This window comes from Ammospiza nelsoni, chromosome 3 (genome assembly GCF_027579445.1).
Source record: "Ammospiza nelsoni isolate bAmmNel1 chromosome 3, bAmmNel1.pri, whole genome shotgun sequence".
Lineage (NCBI taxonomy): Eukaryota > Metazoa > Chordata > Aves > Passeriformes > Passerellidae > Ammospiza > Ammospiza nelsoni.
The window spans coordinates 11,589,445-11,608,177 of NC_080635.1; the positions used below are offsets into that span (position 1 = coordinate 11,589,445).

At 38.0% G+C, this 18,733-nt stretch overlaps 1 protein-coding gene across 19 annotated transcripts in view; it reads left to right on the top strand.

The window, feature by feature from the left end:
- NRXN1 (neurexin 1) overlaps window positions 1-18,733 on the top strand; it is a 682,260-nt gene that overhangs the window by 460,057 nt on the left and 203,470 nt on the right. For all 19 annotated transcript variants that reach the window (XM_059468828.1, XM_059468830.1, XM_059468835.1 and 16 more), the window contains one exon: window positions 9,669-9,850. In XM_059468828.1, coding sequence (XP_059324811.1) covers window positions 9,669-9,850 — 182 coding nt within the window. The remainder of the gene's footprint in view (window positions 1-9,668; window positions 9,851-18,733) is intronic.

Below are 18,733 nucleotides of genomic sequence, written 5' to 3' on the forward strand. Positions count from 1 at the left end.
AAGGAGGAAGTTTTTCACAGAAAGAGTGGTCAAACACTGGAATGATCTACCAAGGGAGGTGGTAGAGTCACCATCCCTCGAAGAGTTTAAAAAAAGACTGGATGTGGCACTTGGTGCCATGACCTAGTTGAGGTGTTAGAACATGGGTTGGACTCTATGATCTTAAAGGTCTCTTCCCACCTAGAATTTCTGTGGTTCTGTGATTTGTAGGAGAACGTGTATGCCACAGAACTTCTTACTACTCTTCACTACCTTGGCAAACAAGCAAAATGGAACTTCATTGCCCACTGCCCATAATACAATTATCTGTTCCCAGCAGAGACTCCCTCTCAGCAAACCCTGTAATTTGTGCTGTTGCCAGGGCCATCTTTCTGCTGCAAGCAACACCAACATCTTATCTTAGCCCAGCATCTGACATCCTTGGGTGTGGATCTTTTTCCAGTGATTTTTGCAGGCTTGCAGTTATCAATGCTTTCATTTTCAGCATGCTATACCTTTCATCCAAGAGAAGTTTTGGCTACTTTTGAAAGCTCTCTAAGGGTTTTTCAAGATTAAATTAGGAGATGCACAATTTAGCAAGTAGCATAATATAAACGTCACTTAAAAATAACTAAGTTAATGCATGACTGGATAGCTGGAACATTGTATTAGTAAGAAAGCCAATAAGAAATAAAGACTTTAGCCTAGAAGCATGCTAGGCACTTGCAGCCAAGCTCCTGTCCATTCTAACACTATTAAATTACTCAAGCCCAGCTATTTCAAATGTTTTGATCCCCATTTAAGGAACAGGGGAGTTATTTTTAAAGGTTGCCAGAAATGCAACAGCACTTCTGAGAATCAGGATACTGCCGTAGGTGCTTGTATAAAAACATAACTTCAGGCATTAATGTTTTGCATGAAGTAATGACCTACAAACAATTATTATTTCTCTGACAAGAACATTGCCTATTGATGGACCTATAAAAAGAAAATTTAATTCTGTTTTCTCTTTTTACTGTTTTTTGGCCTATGTGCACATCTGTGAAGAGCAACTTTTGTGAGAGAGAATCAGGTCTTTCTGTCACTGACATATCTTATGAAAATCCTTTTGCTAGGATTTTTCTCCTGAGAAGCCTCAGAAAAGACATGTAAGCAATAACTACCTGATGGCTGTGGAATGTGGTCTGGAGATGGTTTACCAAGAGGTGCATCTTTGATAGAAGTCATGTGGACTGTTTTTACTTAATGAGCAATCCCAGTCCAGATGTGTCCGACTCTCTGGTCAGTCACAAGATTTTATTATTCATTCTTTTCTAGCCTTGTCTCCCTTCTTTTAGTATAGTTTTAGTGTATAATTTTCTTTTAATATAATATATATCATAAAATAATAAGTCAACCTTCTGAAACATGGAGCCAAGATTTTCATGTCTTCCTGCATCCTGGGGACCCTCAAACACCACCACATCCTATTCCTGCCTTCAACTCACTGGCTTCCCAGCTGAGTCAGCAAGCTTGGAAATTCTAACAGCTCAAGTTACTTGGCTTAGGGAATTTTTAACTTTTGCCAGGTATCTGTTGAGTTTGTAAAGTCCCTGGACTGGAACCACTGAATGATTTCACATAGGGCACCAACAGATGGTGACAACATTTGGTGTCTATCAACCTGCATAGTATTTGAGCTAATGTCCTAGTTCCTGCATCCTGTTACAAATCCCTTCAACTAACCAGCCTGTGTTCACTTTGGATTTGGAACAACTAATAAGCTATGAGAAACAATTCAGTGGATGTGCAGGTAGTTTATTTTAATGGAACTGGTTGCAGCTGTGGCAAAATTGAAGTTTAGGCCTTGACAATTCAGTAGTGTGGAGACTGGAATAGTCCTGTTGTCTTAGAAGTCAGTAAAGTCAAGTATTCTCAATCTGACAGAGGTGTTGAGGAGCACATTTAGGGCAGGTAGCTCTGTGTGTAGCTGCAGTGAGAGCTGCAGGTTGGGCTGGGAGGGCCTGGAACCCTGAGCTCAAGTGGGCCTGGGGGCCTGTGGCCCTGCCTGGGGATGGGACACTCAGTGACAGCAAGAGCCAACCACATGGAGTTTGGTGCTCTTGGACTGTGAAATTATAAAAGCTCGGGATCCTTTCTTGAAGGCACCAGCTTGAGCTGTCATTTTATTTTGTTATTAGCTATTATTCTGTTGTTTAGCTATTGCACCGTGACTACACTATTTTAAGGCTCTGGAGGTCTGGGAGTCAGCTCTGGGAAGCCCAGTGTGGAGCTGGAAAGGAGATTTGGTGTGAGTGTGAGCCTGTAGCTGGGAAGGGTCTCCCATCCCAGCTCAGGGGATGTGAGGGTGACTCCAGAGTGGCTCCTGGATGGTCAGACAGGGATGTTTCCTTAACAGTGCCTTTGCATTTTATCTGTACAGAAATACTTTTCAATCTATTGCTTTCTCATATGTGTTTCTCAACCACACAATTTCCACTTCTGTAGACAGTGTTCAGGAAATTTATCTTTGACTATATGTTGACAAGGTTGTAGGAGGAATAAGACCTTCCCTTATTTATAGACGCTTGGCTTTTAATTTCCATCTTTTTGGCAAACTTTAAGAATCAGACATGTTGTATCCTTGTTAACTATAATACAGTTTTAATGGATTAAAATGTTTTATGTTGAGTGCAATATGACATTTAAAGCAGGCTTTAAATTTCCCAAATATATCATTTTCTACCCATTTACATTGCATAAATGTCCAAGGCCCTAATGGGGAATTACTTACCTTACATTTCATACAGAAATGTTTCAAATTGATTTTAAGCAGCATCCATACTGGAAAATTGATAGGTAATAGGCAGCCCATAAAATTTTTAAGCTGAGAGAATCTGGAGAAGAACAATAATTTTCTTTTATCACTCTTGAGTCAGATTTGTTTTGGACTGTGTCCTTTCATAAAATAAATAGTGATTTTTTTTTTTGTGTAAGTGAACATATTTATGAGTTCAACAAACCACAGAACTTTTTTCCTGTGGATGTTTCAAAGCTAATAAAAATAATTTTAAAGTTTCAATGTCATAATACTAACAAGTCCATTGATATTCACTTAATCAAGTCATGTTTTGGTAATAAGTCAGATGAACAGATACTCCTTATTTCTATTCTCTTAGGAGTCCTTTCAGCAACCTCTTGCTTAGCTAGGGTCCTTCTCAAAATTATATTCATTTTTCATTCACACAATTGGAGGCTCTTAGTTCAATGTCCCTACTCAAACTGAGTAGCACTTTACTCCAGTTTAGTGATCTAATCTAAATCAATGAGGTCATCTGAGGTGTAAGATGCTACTTGATTTAAAATATTAAAATCACTCTAGTAGGAAAATTCCTTAAATTCTTTGGAAGTTTTATTATAACTATGTCATTTATGATGCTAAGAATGATGCTGACTTGGAATACTGATGCTGTGTCAGGGTTGTTCTTTATAGATATACATGTTTGTTGAGCCATTGTTACTCACAAATTTTAGCTGTTTGTCACTTACTGACCCTATTTATCAATAGAGCTTGATAGCAACTGGTGAATTTAAATAGCAAACTGTTGGAACAAGAATGGAGTATTTTTTTCACCCATTTTATTATGCATGGAAGATAAAACATAAGCAACTGTCCAAATACCAATGCCATAGACTGGAAGAAAGGAGAAGTAGGAAAAGGAGTGGTTGTCTTAAATTTTTTTCCTGTGGTCTGAGGAAAAAGCTTTGCTTCTGTTTTAGTACCCTGAATCTTCAACAAATGCCACTGGAAAGGGCAGGATGCTCAGCGTGACTTGAGATTGTGTTGGTTCTATTATCACTTGGACCTTTACCTGGAAACAGCTCTTAGGCATGGCTGAATATAATAACCCACACACAGTACTGATCGCTGAAAAATTGGGTGCAGGGTGATGAAAAGTTCTGCAGGATCTGATAAAGCAAATCAGGATCACCTTAGTGGGGAGAGGAGTTCTATAATGCAATGTAAAGTTGCGCTTGAATTAGTAGTAGTAGGTACTGCTTTGTTGCTTCATTTAAATTAATTGTTCCAGCTGATTGAATTGGTTGAGGTGTTGCAACGTGGCTTCAGTGTCTCTCACAGAAGCATTGAAGTTTAGAGCTCAGCTGTAGCACAGTGATATGTGGGCTCCATAAAAGGCTGACAGGACTCTGATAGACCTTTTCTATATGCTTTATTTTCCTCAAATAAAGCATCTTTACCTGGATAGAGAAGATGATATCATTAATGACAATATTAACAACAAACACCAGCGATGATCTTTGTCAATGCTGCTTTGGTCAGTGAGTTTTGTTGCAGTTACTCTGGAAGAAGGGAAAAATCAATGAATAAAATAATGGAATTGCTAAGGAATTATTCTGTGCAGCTGGTGACCTTACAGGTGACAAATGTTAAGACTGTTAGTAACAGTCCTGGTTCAGGCATGCAGTCAGATGGGTACAAGGACCTAACTAGAAATTGGAGGACAAACCAATTTCCAGGAGAACTTTGAACCTTTGTCAAGGTTTGCCAAGCTTGGTCAAAGGAGCACCATCAATATTCTCCTAGTCCCTATTACCCACAAATCTAAGAGACCCTGGCCAGAAAATAAGACTACCATTCCTACCATTGTGGCTCAAGCTCTTTGGAGCAATAATCCCTTTGAACATTTACTCTTTCCCCATGCAATATACCTCTTCTGCTATTAAATATCTGATGGTGCTCTTGCAGGAGAGCAGCTACAATCCATATTCAGGCTCCTGCTCAGATTAGTGGGAGAGAATGCATCAGAATGCCTTCAGGAAGCATTCAGTTCAATCTGATCTTTAGTTTGAAACACTTCTTCCAGCAGCTCTTTCCATCTCCTTCCCATGGTTAACCCTAATGGTCATCCCCTACTCAGCTCAACCCTGTGCCATATATTCTCTCTTCTGGGTAAATAATTAATAACATATCAAAGCTGTGGAAGAAGTAATACAGAAAGGTTGTATTTTAATCCACCAAGTGGACTATTTTGAAACCCCCACCTCTCCCTCTCTTCCCCTGGCATATTGTGCTTCTGGCTTGAAGCATTCCTTCCTTTACTTACCTTAGAAAATCTGTACAAATATATGTACAGAACTGAACTTCAGCTTGTGCAGACTGAAAATACATAGATGAATATGTAAAAATTAGTATTAATGGAGATTTATATGCTCCTCTGAACATAGGAAATATAATTAATGCCTTCATATAGATACTTGAACAATTGTGTAGATATATGTTTTCATATTGTTAATTCTTCAGCCTTGGTAATTATTAGTAACCTACACAAATAGTCTCACTGGATTCAGCAGGTTTATCAATGCAAGTAATTACTTACCAATGGAAATTAGGGGGTTCACATTGTATCTCAGAATGAAGTACTGATAAGATACAGAAAGACAAAAATGACATTATTGGGTAATTCTTGTTCTGAGCGCTCCTTACTCTTTGTATTTTTAATGATAGTTAAAATTTGCTATTCTATTAACGAAAGTGCAGCTAATAGTTTTTATTGCTGAACTTTACAGGCTTCAGTCTTCAGTTTTTCAGTCACAGAGTGTGATGGAATCATGGTTTATGAGGGTCCAGAGCTCAATCAAACCATTGCATTCACTTCATCAGCACCTGAAACCTGATGTGAATGTTGAAAATAAACATTATGCTACTTATGTTATATGGGATAAATGGAATTATGTCCATTACCCTTCAGTGCAATATACCTTAAACTCAAAATTGGAATGAACATGGGGAAGGCAGAAAGCTGTTGATTTGAGCAAACTATTAAGCTACATCAAATGTGACTTCAGAGCAATAAATATTGAAAAGCTTTGCAGTCATAAACAATAATAAATACTGTGAATGGGTTCTAAACAAAATATTTATCTGCTTAATGCTGTAGAGGTAAGCAGATGTCCTTGAGTTGCTGCCAGACTGTGCTGAAATGAATGCACTATTTCATAAAGATGAATTTTGCAAACAAGTAGGGCTTCAGAGACCCAGGCCATTAAAAAACATTACAGTATCTTGACCACTGGCGTTTTGTTACAATGGGAACCATGCTTGCACGGGTAAGAATTTCAAAGAGCTGTGTGGATGTTTTTCCTAAGCATTGTGTGGATGCATGGAAGCATAAAGAATTATGCAGTAAATTCTGTGGCTGAGAGATATAACTGGCATGTTACAAAGTTGCCTGCTTACAAGTACTGTGCTGATGGCATTGCTATTCTTGCCATTATAATTCTGCTGCTTTCAATTCTCTGGAGATGATAAACCCCGAACAACACAGTGCCACAAGCTAAGGGAGATGGCTGGGGTTTCGTGACAATGCTCTGAAAGAGCAGCAGAGACATTATGAGGTTTGTCAGACAGCATAAAAGCCTTTATGAGCCAAGTGAATTAGGCTTCCTCTGTTGTTTCCCCAAAACTGATAGTAAGGAGGGCTGTTTCCAACAACTGCTCCGTTTCTAGCTTTTAATAGTTAATGGGAGGTCGGGCTATAAGCTGAGATCAATCCCAGTGTAATAAATTTTACATTATTATATTTGTCTTTCTTGAAATATAAACACCAGAGGATCTATTCTCAAATGGCTTCCGACCCATTTTTTCCATAATTAATACAGGAAATTCGAGGAACGTGACTCCCCGTGCAGCTCAGACAGAGGCAGATCTGTATTCATCAGCATGGATTAATTAGTCTTTCACCAGACACGCAGTTACTTCCAAGAGCTACAAAATGGGCAGTTATAAAGGAGGGAAAGCTGTCTCATAAAAACCCATAAGCCACATGTTCTTGTGAATAAGAGATACTTTTTTTTAACTTTGATGTTTATTCTGTGTAGTTTAAGATTTATAGCTAGATTCACCCAGCTCCACTGACATTGACCTTGCCTTCAATGCAGCAGCAGTATGGAATGAATTGCTCTTCCCTGGTTGATTTGAAGGGCAGTACTTAAGAAAAAAATGCAGCAAGGATTCACTCTGAATAAGAACAGCAGAGCCTCTCATTGTTCAGATCTGAAGACTTACTTCTGGGTCATTGTATTCAGTATGACTCCACCATGCTTGGCAGGCTTTTTCTTTGTCTTTTAATTGGGTAAACACATCTGTTTCAACCAAGAAAAGGAGAATTATGCACTGCCACTTAAATCTTAGGGACTATTCTAACAGCTCCATCTGTGACATTGAGGTGTAAGGAGTTGTTTTTTCTTAGCCTTCTCATTTTTGTTGCTTATAAGAACCTCATTCATGACCTGACACAATGTTTTATGAAGTCAAGAGAAAGGCTGCCACTGTTTTTAATGAGCTTTGGATCAAGCTCTGTTTTTCATCGACACAGAACAAATCCTTTCACTCCAGACACCACAGTGACATAAACTCCATGAAGGTCCCAACTCATCACTTGGAGATTTTCAGTCAACAGCAGCAGCAGAGAGGAGACCTTGGGGACTCTCAGCAGTGATATTACCTGTCTAACATGTCTTTGTTTCAGGATGTACTGTAACTGGAGATTAATGATGCACAGCAGATTATTGCACATTTCAGACCTAGGAGGAAAGCAAGGGTGGGAGAGCAGGAGGAGGAGGGCTTTGTCTCACACCTTGCTAAACCACTAAACCAGACACCTTTTGCCTGTTTCTGTTACCAATCCCTGGCACAGCCCCAATATTCATTACTCTTGCAAAACTCTTTCTATAATAAAGATAAAACCTGATTTCACCTGAAGTGTAAGTGAAATCTTAAATAACAGTCCTGCTATTGTCTTTGTCTTTGCTGAAGAAATTGACAAACTCTCCTGAAACACACCCTGGTTGGTATTTTGGCATCAGGAGGAAAGCCAGCAGATCCATCTGAAGCACAGTGAAACTATCCCACAAGTGTATTAATATAAAATGAGATTTACAGTGACTTTAGTTGTATACACTGTGCATAAATTATTAGTGTTGACACTGCCAAAAAACCCTTACTAATAGGCATGTAATTCCATAAAGGAAAAGTGAGGTTAGAAATAAATATGAGATCTTTTCAGAAAGACCAAGTGTCCTTTTTGCATTATGACTGATACAAAGCAGTCTTGCTCAGCAGTAGAGTAAGATTTTGAGACATCTGGGAGTTGAACAAGTGGTGTTAAGTGTATAGTCCTTCTTGGCTTTGGCTTTGAAAGTCCACATGTTCAAGGGATTTTAGATTCCTTTATATGATAATGGCATTTTTGGTCAACCTTGAAAGAAACTAAGAGAGTTAGAATTATGTTGTTTCGTGCCGTGTCCTTACATGGACACGGAAAGTATGGAGTGAGAGCGTTGGGTGGAATAAACTGGAAAACTTTTCCATGATTCTATGAAAAGTTAGAGTTGGAAGGGACATTAAAGATTATCTATTTCCAACACCATGCCATGGACAGGAATGTCACACACTAGATCAGGTTGCTCAAGGCCCCACCCAACCTGGCCTTCCAGGGATGGGTTCTCCACAAATTCTCTTGACAGCCTGATCCAGTGCCTCACTACCCTCTGAGTGAAGAATTTTTTCTTGGTATCTAATCTAAGTATTTTCTCTTTTTGTTTAAAAGTATTCCCACTTGTCCTATCATTAACTATTTAATAAAAATAGAAAAAAATATACTATAAGTAAATAAAATGCAATAAAATTGAGAGTAGCCACACTATGAGACAGTTTAAGACAGACAATAAAACTGGACTCCTATCTTCCTAAGTTTTGACTGATCCTCATGGAAAAGGAGTAGATAGCTTGTAGTGACTTTTCCAATGGAAGATCAAGTGCATGCACAATTTGCCTGCTCTGTGCTGCTGTTAAGGTACAGGTTTTAAATGGAAAATGTCCGGATATGCTGCTATTTTAGTTCTGAGGAAATATGCTGGTGATGAAGTTAAGCACCTGAGTGCTAAGTGGTTTTGGATTACAACATTTGTTTCAAACAGATTATAGATTTTGTAAGTGCACCCTGGATGTAATGTGTAAAGATTTCCACTTGTGAAAGATGTACATTGAGCATTATGCAAATAAGCCATTGCTTACTCAGATGGTAGAATAATCTCTTTGTCCTGACATGACAAGTAAAGTGTGTTTCCACTTGTTATCCCCATCTGTCACAAGATGATAAACCTCAGATCTGTAAAAGTCTTATCTGAATGTATTTGTTAATGTCTTGCTTTGCTGGCCACCATCATGCATCATTTTAATTGTCTAACTAAGTAGTTGCATTTTTTTTGTCAGCCAGGAGGCAACTGGAATTACTTGATTTTTCCACATAGGTCCAGTTGGGAAAAGCATTTGGTTTAACATCCGTCTTCTACACATGTTTATCAAGCATAAACTTCAGAACCCTTCCAAACAGATATGCATTTCTGAATCAGAGCTATGGCATTTCAAGTTGTTTCATTTGCAATTAAGTTATATTCAGTGCTGATTGCACAATATAAAACCCACTAATATTTCACTTGCTGCATAATTTTTTGAGATAAAGACCTCTTCACATTGAAATACAGCCTATGAATCCGTTTACCGCGTGAGAACCTGATTTACGTAGGGCGTACGATTTCCTCGTGGCTTTGCACCGGTGCAAGTGGGCTGATTATATTTTTTTCTGTTTTTTCTTTTTTCTTTTTTTTTTTTTTGTTTTCTCTAACAGCGGGAACAACGTATATCTTTAGCAAAGGTGGTGGACAGATCACTTACACGTGGCCTCCCAACGACCGGCCCAGCACTCGAGCAGACAGACTGGCAATAGGGTTTAGCACTGTGCAAAAAGAGGCTGTGCTGGTGCGAGTGGACAGCTCTACTGGCCTTGGAGATTATTTAGAGCTGCATATTGTAAGTAACCGTCTCACCAAACGCGTGAGATTTCTCCTCGTCTTGCCTGTGCTTGCATTCGCGGGGGTTTCAATTTGTTTTGTCGGAGTGTGCTTATAGCAGTTAATGAACGTTTCGGGGTCAATAGTGGGCTAAATGATGCTGGTTTATTGCATATGATGTTGTACAGGGTCTCAGACATTCTCAAATTGTCTTTTTTTTCTACAGTGCTACTTTTCATAGCTTCTCAATTAAAAATCACACTGAGATACTACCTGTACAGATAGAGCAGTTTATTGCAGTGTAATTACGTGGAACAGAGTTTAGCAGTGTCAGAGGAAGGTATGTTTATCCTGGGGGATTTAATCTGGAATCTAATAGTGGAATTGCAGTGTATCACAGCTGACTGTGCTTTTTGTTATTATTAGAATTTCTCCTCTGATTTCACCATTCTTTTGTGATGGTAAATCTTAAGCAGGAAGAATGTCAGGCTAGGAAGTCTTAGAAAGTAATTTCAGCTGCCTTAAAGCAAGGAACTAGCAATCAAAATTGAAAGCATATGGAGTTTTATGGCGTCATAAATAAGTGATCAATTGAGAAAAACATAACTAGAGCAGAATAAAATTTTGTTGTTTAGATTAGTCTGAACTTTTTTAATGTGTTCAATTGGTTTTTATTTGAGAATGTCTCTACTTTCAGGAAGAGTTGAGTTCCTTTTGAATGAAATTACTTATTGATCTATAACCAATTACACTTTTACCCTCAGAAAGCATTCAGCAATGATCATTTTCAAAATTAGATGGGATTATGGTATTCAATCTTCCCAGACTCCTTTTTCTGCAAAGGCACTCTTACATTGTGGACAAAGGTGATTTTTAAAATTTATTTACTGGCTTGAGTAAATAAAGAAAGAAAACCTTAAATAAAATTCAGAGGTTGTCTATAACCTTATCTTACATCGGATCACATGGATGAAGTAGTTGGCTGGTTTTGTGCAGTCTTAGTTTGAAAATGTGAACAAAGCAACTTCTCCCAGGTGCCAGAAAAACTGAGAGCCTACATATTTCAAGGCAAGTATTGTGTTGCTAGATAGAATTTAAATATTTGCTTTGCAAACACCAGGTGCCTTGTTATAATTTACTTCTTTATTTGCCATCTCAGAGCAAATCCACCCTCTGTGGTCAGCAGAGTTGGCTCCTTCTTGCAGGTTTTTTTTGTTCATTAGCATACAAAGGAATGTTTTCCTTGTAATTTTACTGTACCTGAAGTCTATCAAAGCTATCATATTTGTTTGCTCTTCCATCTAGCCATGATATTTCTATTTTAAAGCAAACATTATGTTCATTAATGATGAGTTGGAGATGAAAAATTATTGCCTGCTCATATATGTTTGTAGTTTTCAAATTTTTTTTCTCAAATAACTTGCTTATACCCATGCTGTAGCAAAAAATGGTTAAAAAAAAAAAATAGAGAGTTTTCTATGGTCAGAAACACTACCAGCTTAATAGGGATGGGGAAAATGGTAAATTATATTTTAGTCGTTCTTTTGAAATTTCTGAGAAGCAGCAAAGCCTTTTATCATCGTGCTGTATGAGGTGATACTGGCCTCCCCCTGCTGCCTTTGCAAGGGACTTTGGGAACCTCCCTGAAGCCTGTTCTGCTTCAGAGCAAAATGGTAACTGTGTGAAATTTCCCTGGAATGAGGTTTGACCTCTGAGAGCAGCTTCAGAGTAGTCTGTCCCTAGAGTGGAGGCACTGAGGGATCGACCTGAAATCCTAAGACATTTGGCAAGGACTTTTATGACAGTTGTCAGTGATAGATAAAGCTTGGAAAACTATTGGGATATAATTTCCCAGAATCTAATTCAAATAAGGATAATATTCAAAGGGAAGTTGAAAGGCAGAATTTCCAAAAGCACTTTTGACACCAAAGACCATATATCTCATTAAAGTCAGTTGAGCTGCAGATACTTCTGAGAATTTTACCCGAGATCCATTTTAGCTCAGAAGGATGTTGTGTGAGATATCACAGTTCAAAAAATGAAGAGAACATAGAAAGAGGAAGGTCTACATGTGTGTTATACTTAAAAAAAAGTTAATTTTTTTTAAATGTTTCCATATTGGCAGCTACTGTGTTAAACCAGCCCTAATCAAAACAGTAGGAGGAGTTTGTCATTCAGAACTTCCTTCTTTCACAAGGTGTAGATGCCACTAGGGGTGTCTTATCTACCAAACAACCAGAAATATGCTATGGATGGTAGAAAGAGAGAAAACTAGAAGGAGGGAAGTGTTTAATTGTGCATGTTCTTTTGCATGTACCCACTCACTGTGAATATGCATGAGCAAAAAGTGCCTGTGTACCTGGAGATGCAATGTGCATGGATAACTCACCTGTGTGTTTTCCAGGGCAAAAAAAGTTGTCCTGGAACTATTGCTTTAAAAAAGTTTAGATTGTAGCCCTCACAAGCATGTTGGGGAGGGTGCTTGAGAGCTTTGAGGTAACTTGCTCTTAACTTTCTTCATTCTAGAAATGGAAGAGGAAATTATAAATTAGGTTATGGTACTTCAGTGTGTGCTTGCCCTCTTTATTATTCTCCTTACTTAAAGACAGTGTAAACCTAATAATGAAATCAAGCTTTAATAATGAAATCAAATTCTGATTTTGAAAATTGCTGCTTGATCATCTGAATCACGCTTTTGGTGTTAGGTTAGGAACATATTTATTTAAAATAATCATTTAACCTCTCCAAATAGCCATTGTTATGAGAAACATTTTAAAAAATGTGTAGTCTGCATTGCTTCCAGATGTTTAACAGTTCCAGTGCTATTATTTTACATCACAAGAGAGATTATTATAAAATTCCACCTGTACTGTAGCAGCATAAATATAAGGGACTATTTTTGTGTATGATACCTATGCAGAACAGTACTTCAGGAAAGGGATTTTAAAATGTTTTAGTCATCCAGAGCTGCAGCAATTAGCTTTCATTTCAATCATTTGACTTCTTGTTTGGAAGTGGGCTCCCATGCTGTCTCTGCTGGGTGATCTAGTTCAAGAGGAAATAGATATCCTACCTAAAAGTCTACTGCCACTTCCTCTCCTGTTGATGGATAGATGAAGGACAAGTAGCTCTGATAATTACTGCAAGTTTCCTTTTTTTTTCTTTTCATGGCATGGTCTGCATCCATCTCCATGTCACATAGAAAAAGGCAGCAGCTTTTTGTGCAGTGTTCAATTAATCACCATGTGCACTCCTGCCCTTACCTTTTTGTCTGATTTTTACTGCCTTTAGGTAATTCTGCCAGTGATTCCTGCTCCTACCTCCACTTTTCCTATCTTCCTACCCTGTTATCCCACATCATTAGAAAGCAAAGTGTACAAACATATGAATGTCATTGTCTTCCACAGGCACTGTGCTGTTGTTACTTTGAATTTTAACTTTCCTATGGTGAGGAATAAAGTGACGTTAGACAAAGATATCATGTCAAAGGGCTAAGAAGTCCTGTTAAGTTGCTCTTTCTGTCAATGCTGGTAGCATAGGAAACTGTAATTCTCCTGTGTTGCACAAGGGCTATTTGCTCTGTTTGACAAGGATATATTTCCATCAACAGACTTCAGCCAATGTAAAAAATATGTAAATTATACCATGTTTTAATCTTTCATTGTTAAAATGAAAGACTTTATAACAAAATGTAACATTTTTTTTTTAATGCCTGATAGAAAGAATCAGCAGTTTTGGTGTCTTCTTTGTCTGTGTCGTTTGTTTGAAAATCAAAGTATTTGCTGAGCACACAGCAGCTGTTTTTATGGTGGTAGCTGATTTTGAAGTTAAGAACAAGCAGTTTGTATGGAGCATAAGGCCAGCAGAGCATTTAAAATTATAAAGCTTTGGCATTCCCAAGACACCCAGCCTAGGGCCCATGAACTACTTCAGCTGAACTGATCACTTCTCCTAACTCAAGCAGGGCGAGAATGCATTAATTAATTTCACTTACAGGTATGGACCTGCTGAATTATGTGACGTGGTGATGAACATTCTCATAGGAAACATTCAGAGGTCTAAAATAAGGAATAAGGCAGATGTGGCAATGTTTTGAATGGTGTCCTAACCCTCTCTGGGAGGAAAGTGGGGCGAAATGCCCTGTGATTCCAGTGAGAGACAGTGGCTGTTCATAATTAGGATAGAAAACATATCAAAATAAAAAGACATAAAGCTCAGAGTAGATGGTAGTAGATATTTTTTTTTCATTGTATTTCATGTCACTAGGAAACAGTATTTTAGAGGAAATGCTAACCAATAAGATTAATACTGTGATGATAAAGCATGGAAAACTGCTTCAAAAGATTTGCTAATACATTACCTGAAAAAGTAGGGTATGGTTAAAACAGATGGCTTCAATATATGGAAGGCACAACACAATTAACCTGAAATACTGTGAAGATGTAGCATTACTGGCATGATGGATTAATCAATATTGTCCTCATACTTCCAAGATGTGTTTGTGAGGCTTTCAGAGTTACAATTAATGACTGAGGTGAGCAGTCACAGGAGCGGAAAGATTGTATGACTTACAGAGAATGGAGTTTTGGGTAGTGAGTAAACTCAGTTCCTGCTCTTTGTCCCAAATATTACCATACTACATATATTAAAATAAATATTGTAGAAATGGCATTTTTAAATTTTATTTTTTCAAACTTTCAGCAAACTTAAAATGAGTATTATTTCCTACTCTCCTCCCTCTGTCCCTTAGTTATACTTATGCAGTACTCTGCTACACCTGGCTTTTAGTAGCTGACTCTGTTAGACTTTTTTGTACATATCCATAAAATATGGATAGTTGTAACTTATGCAAGGATCATTCTACCTTCCCTCAAGTGAGCAGAAGGAGAAAAACTCAAGTGAGGATTAGAGTTCTGTATTTGAGCGTACCAGGGAAAGAACTGCAATATTTTATGATAAATGCATTTGTTATTCTCTTTTGAATACTTCACATGTCTTGGGCTTAATGTCTAATGGAAAGCCAATTGATTTTTATTGACTTGGTTGTATTTGGATCAATTCCTAGAGAGCTTGGATGTACTTTCAGTGAGATTGATGATAAAAATACCTTTGATTTTAGTGGTTTGTATTGGAGCTAATTAATTTTCCCAGGAAGAGTTTAATAATATTTAAAAAATATTTCTAGAATATGATTTCTTCTAACAATCATCATTCAAATCTAGAATTCCTTATTATTAGATGCATACTTACGGAAAGCAAAGATTTGGGAAGGCCAATGTTGGCTTGTATATTCATGAAATAGTAATGAGTTTAAAATTGAATTATTCATGTCCAGGAAGGGATTTCTAAAAAAAAAAAAAAAAAGACAGACCTAGTTTTCAGAAATCTGATATTTTAGAAGTGCTGAACATGCACAACAGTGGCTAAAGTCAATGGAAGCTGAATGTAGTCAGCACCTCTGAAAACCAGGTCATCATCATATCAGCTAAGTGGGCATCAGGGATCACTTTGGAGCCCTGGAAAGACTTTAGGACATTATGTTTATCAGAGTTGTGGTTTTTAATATTCTGCTACCTTGAAGTACAAGAACATTTCATAAGGCTGATGTTACAGAGTTCTGTTATTATTTGATATTTCCTTATTATGCTTATAGATGCAATATTTATTTGTGATTTCTTTCTTCATTTATATATGTGAATGTAAAATGCTGTAGGATTTTTAACTATTATGGACAGTGGTTGTTTTCTTTGGGGAACAAAAATCTCAGCAACCACACTATATGTTAACCTTTAAACTGAAAAAAAAAAGACTATGGAAGAAGGATTCCCAGACTTGTTTATGGGTTTGAGTAAAAAAAAGCCAGTGCAATCAAAGAAGACTCATTTATGGAACTAGACAGGTAGGTGAGAATGCAATTCAATGCACACAAACATTAAGTTAATTAGAATGGGAGCAATGAATTAATCTAGGGAATTTGTACTAAATGCAGCAATCATTTACCTCACTGATCAGGTTAAAGATCTAACTCTGTAGGAAAGAAAATAAATGAATCACCGAGATGGTCAAGTCATGCCTTGAAACCATGCAGTTAAGTTATTCTTTTTTATCAGCAGAGGCAAAGATTAAAAAAAGCTCTGAAAAGGACTTTTATTATATAAGCAATTTGTTAATGCCTCATATTGAATGCTCTGCACAATCTGTTATTGCACATTGAGCAACAGTGGTCTGTTCTTGCCATAAACAGGCCAAATTGCTGAGGGAAGGTTATGGAAATATGCTAATTCTGACACAGAACAGACTGATACCTTGCTGTATGAAAAATATGAATGGAATTTGTATAGCTGATGTAATTAAGCAGTTTGACTCTGATATTGCCATCAGGGAGCACTGCAAGGAGAAATCCTGATGTTTTGTGGGAGGTCCAGTATACCAGTGTGGTAGGGCTGATCTCCCAGCCTGGTTCCTCAGCCTAGCAATGTGCTTGAGGGAGGCAGCTCCTCCCCGTTTCTTCCTCTGTCATGGGATAAAATAGAAATTCTCGCTTCCCTCTATCCAGCAAATAACTCCTTTATGCATCCTGCTCCTTTTGTGCTTTTGGGAGAACACAAGCTTCCTTCCCAAAAAAACCATGCTGTGTGATGGGGTCACCACCTGCCAGCCCCTTGACCAGAGAAAATTGCACATCCAGTAGGACCCAGCTTCCCAGCTAAAGTACCATGTCAGTGGCACAATGCTCCAGCCCTCAACAACGATGAACCTCCTCAAGTGTTTCCTTCAATAAATGGTGTAAAGCCTGGCTGAAGGTGGGTAGGTCTTTAAAACACTTCTGGTGGGCCCACATATATCAGAATCAGCTGAAAACAATAGCAAAGAATTGCATTTGGCTGTGGTGTTGTATGAAGTTATCATACACATCAGGTAGTGGATTCCAAATTCCCTTCTGATCCTGCATATATCAAAATTACCCTGGAAATTGAATCCATCTGTTGGCAGAACTGTTTAAGACCCAGAACTTTGGTACTGAATTTGATGGCAAGTCTTCCTATGACTTTATTGTTGCAAACTGTGCACAAATGGAACCTTAGATCTTAATTTTCTTTCTGACCTTAAAAAAGCACCAAGATTAGGAATAGAAGGGGTTTGGCCTGGGTCATGTTATATTAATAACAAAAACTCTGCATTTTTAAGAAGTCAAGTAGACCAATTTGGAAGAGCAAGCACAAGACCAAGCATATTTAATTAGCACAAACTTGGAGAGGCTTGTGACCTCCTCATAAAGCTCCTCTAATTTTTTACATTGTCACTTTTAAAGCTCTGAAGTGCTGTATGGATTACATCCAGCCATATTTTCAAGGATTATTTCTTTCTCTTCCCTTTCCCTTGTTCTCCAACTTGTTCTTCTGCCATGTCTTTGAGCACAAACTCCTGTGTTGTGCAAATTCAGTGATCCCAGTGAATCCCAGTGAAACAAGTGGCAAACATCCAGGGGTCTCAGGGATTGCATACATTTTCTTTCCCATGAAATGAGGCATAGGAAGGCCAGGAGAGTCACCTCAGGTGGTGACTGTATGGTGTACTCACATGGAAGAACTTGATGAGAACCATTGATAAGTTCCTCTTAATTAAAAAACAAAAGCAGCAACAACATGTGGCCAGAATTAGGAGGCAGATCCATGGGTATCAAGGCTTTTCATGTATAAATAACAAATTTCTGACTTCAGAAAGGAGGACACAGGAATTAGTTTATGATGTACAAATAAATAAATAGACTATCTTGCCTCCCACCATTCCTAGTTAACGTTATCTCCTCTCATTGACATTTTAGATCCATCATAATCTAATCACATACTTGTAATTTAAAATTCCTGGTGCTGGCTTCTAGCCAACATCCTTCTGTATGAAGGTTGTAGATATTTTAATAACTTGGCACCAACTCTCCCAGAATATTGCCATGTATAAAAAGCACTGATGAAAAATTTAGCAGGCGGTTTAGCAACTTTATTAAGATTAAAAGGATACTTGACTATTTGAAGTAGCAGAGCCATTGAGGTGTTCACTGTAACCTGGCTGATCATCCAAATGAAGAAGGAACTGAAATACAGGAAATGATTGTCATTATTTGGAGAATGAGAGCTCTGGATGACTGAGAGTGAAATCCAAGAGTAGGCTGCTTTTGTCCACTTATTCTTTGGAGGTGATATTCTGCTTATTACATTTATATGTAGATATAATAGTATCTATATTGTATGTTTATATATACATGTAAAACAAGCATATACAGTTTGTTATATATCAGAGTCAGCCCTGATAATATTTCCAAACTTATTCCTACCTAGTTCTTGTCCAATTTTAGAGAAGCACAAGAAGATTTGTACTCCCTCCTCCCTGCTGGGCATGGCTGGCTCAACACCAGGTGGAAGGAATGTGTACCCAGTGTGTCAGAAGCTGTGACAGTGCAGGCAGAGGACAGGTTTCAGGCACTTTGGGCTGAAAGTGTGTGGTTTGGAAAAAAAAAAAAAAGAAAAAACAGGCACACTGGAGCAATGGCATCATGTTCAGCGTATCCTAGACTGTGAGTTTAGCTCCTAATGGCAGCCTGAATAAGGGACAGTGACTCTCAGACTGCTGTTGACCCTCTGAAGAAGGGCCAGGTTTGCACAGGACAGATCAGAGTTTGTTTCCTACAAATAAAAGCCAGAATCCACGATCTGGCTCATTAACTCCCTGTCTTTTGAATTTATGAGCCCTAAGTGAGGATAAGGATGAAGTGTGCACTGCAGCACAAAGTACCAGTGTAGTGGTTTCTCAGTGGATATGCAGTATGAGCAATATTATTTTTTAATACTAGTGAGAGTGGCTGGCCTATTGATGTAGAGCAAGATGAGGGCAAAAGTGCTGCTGG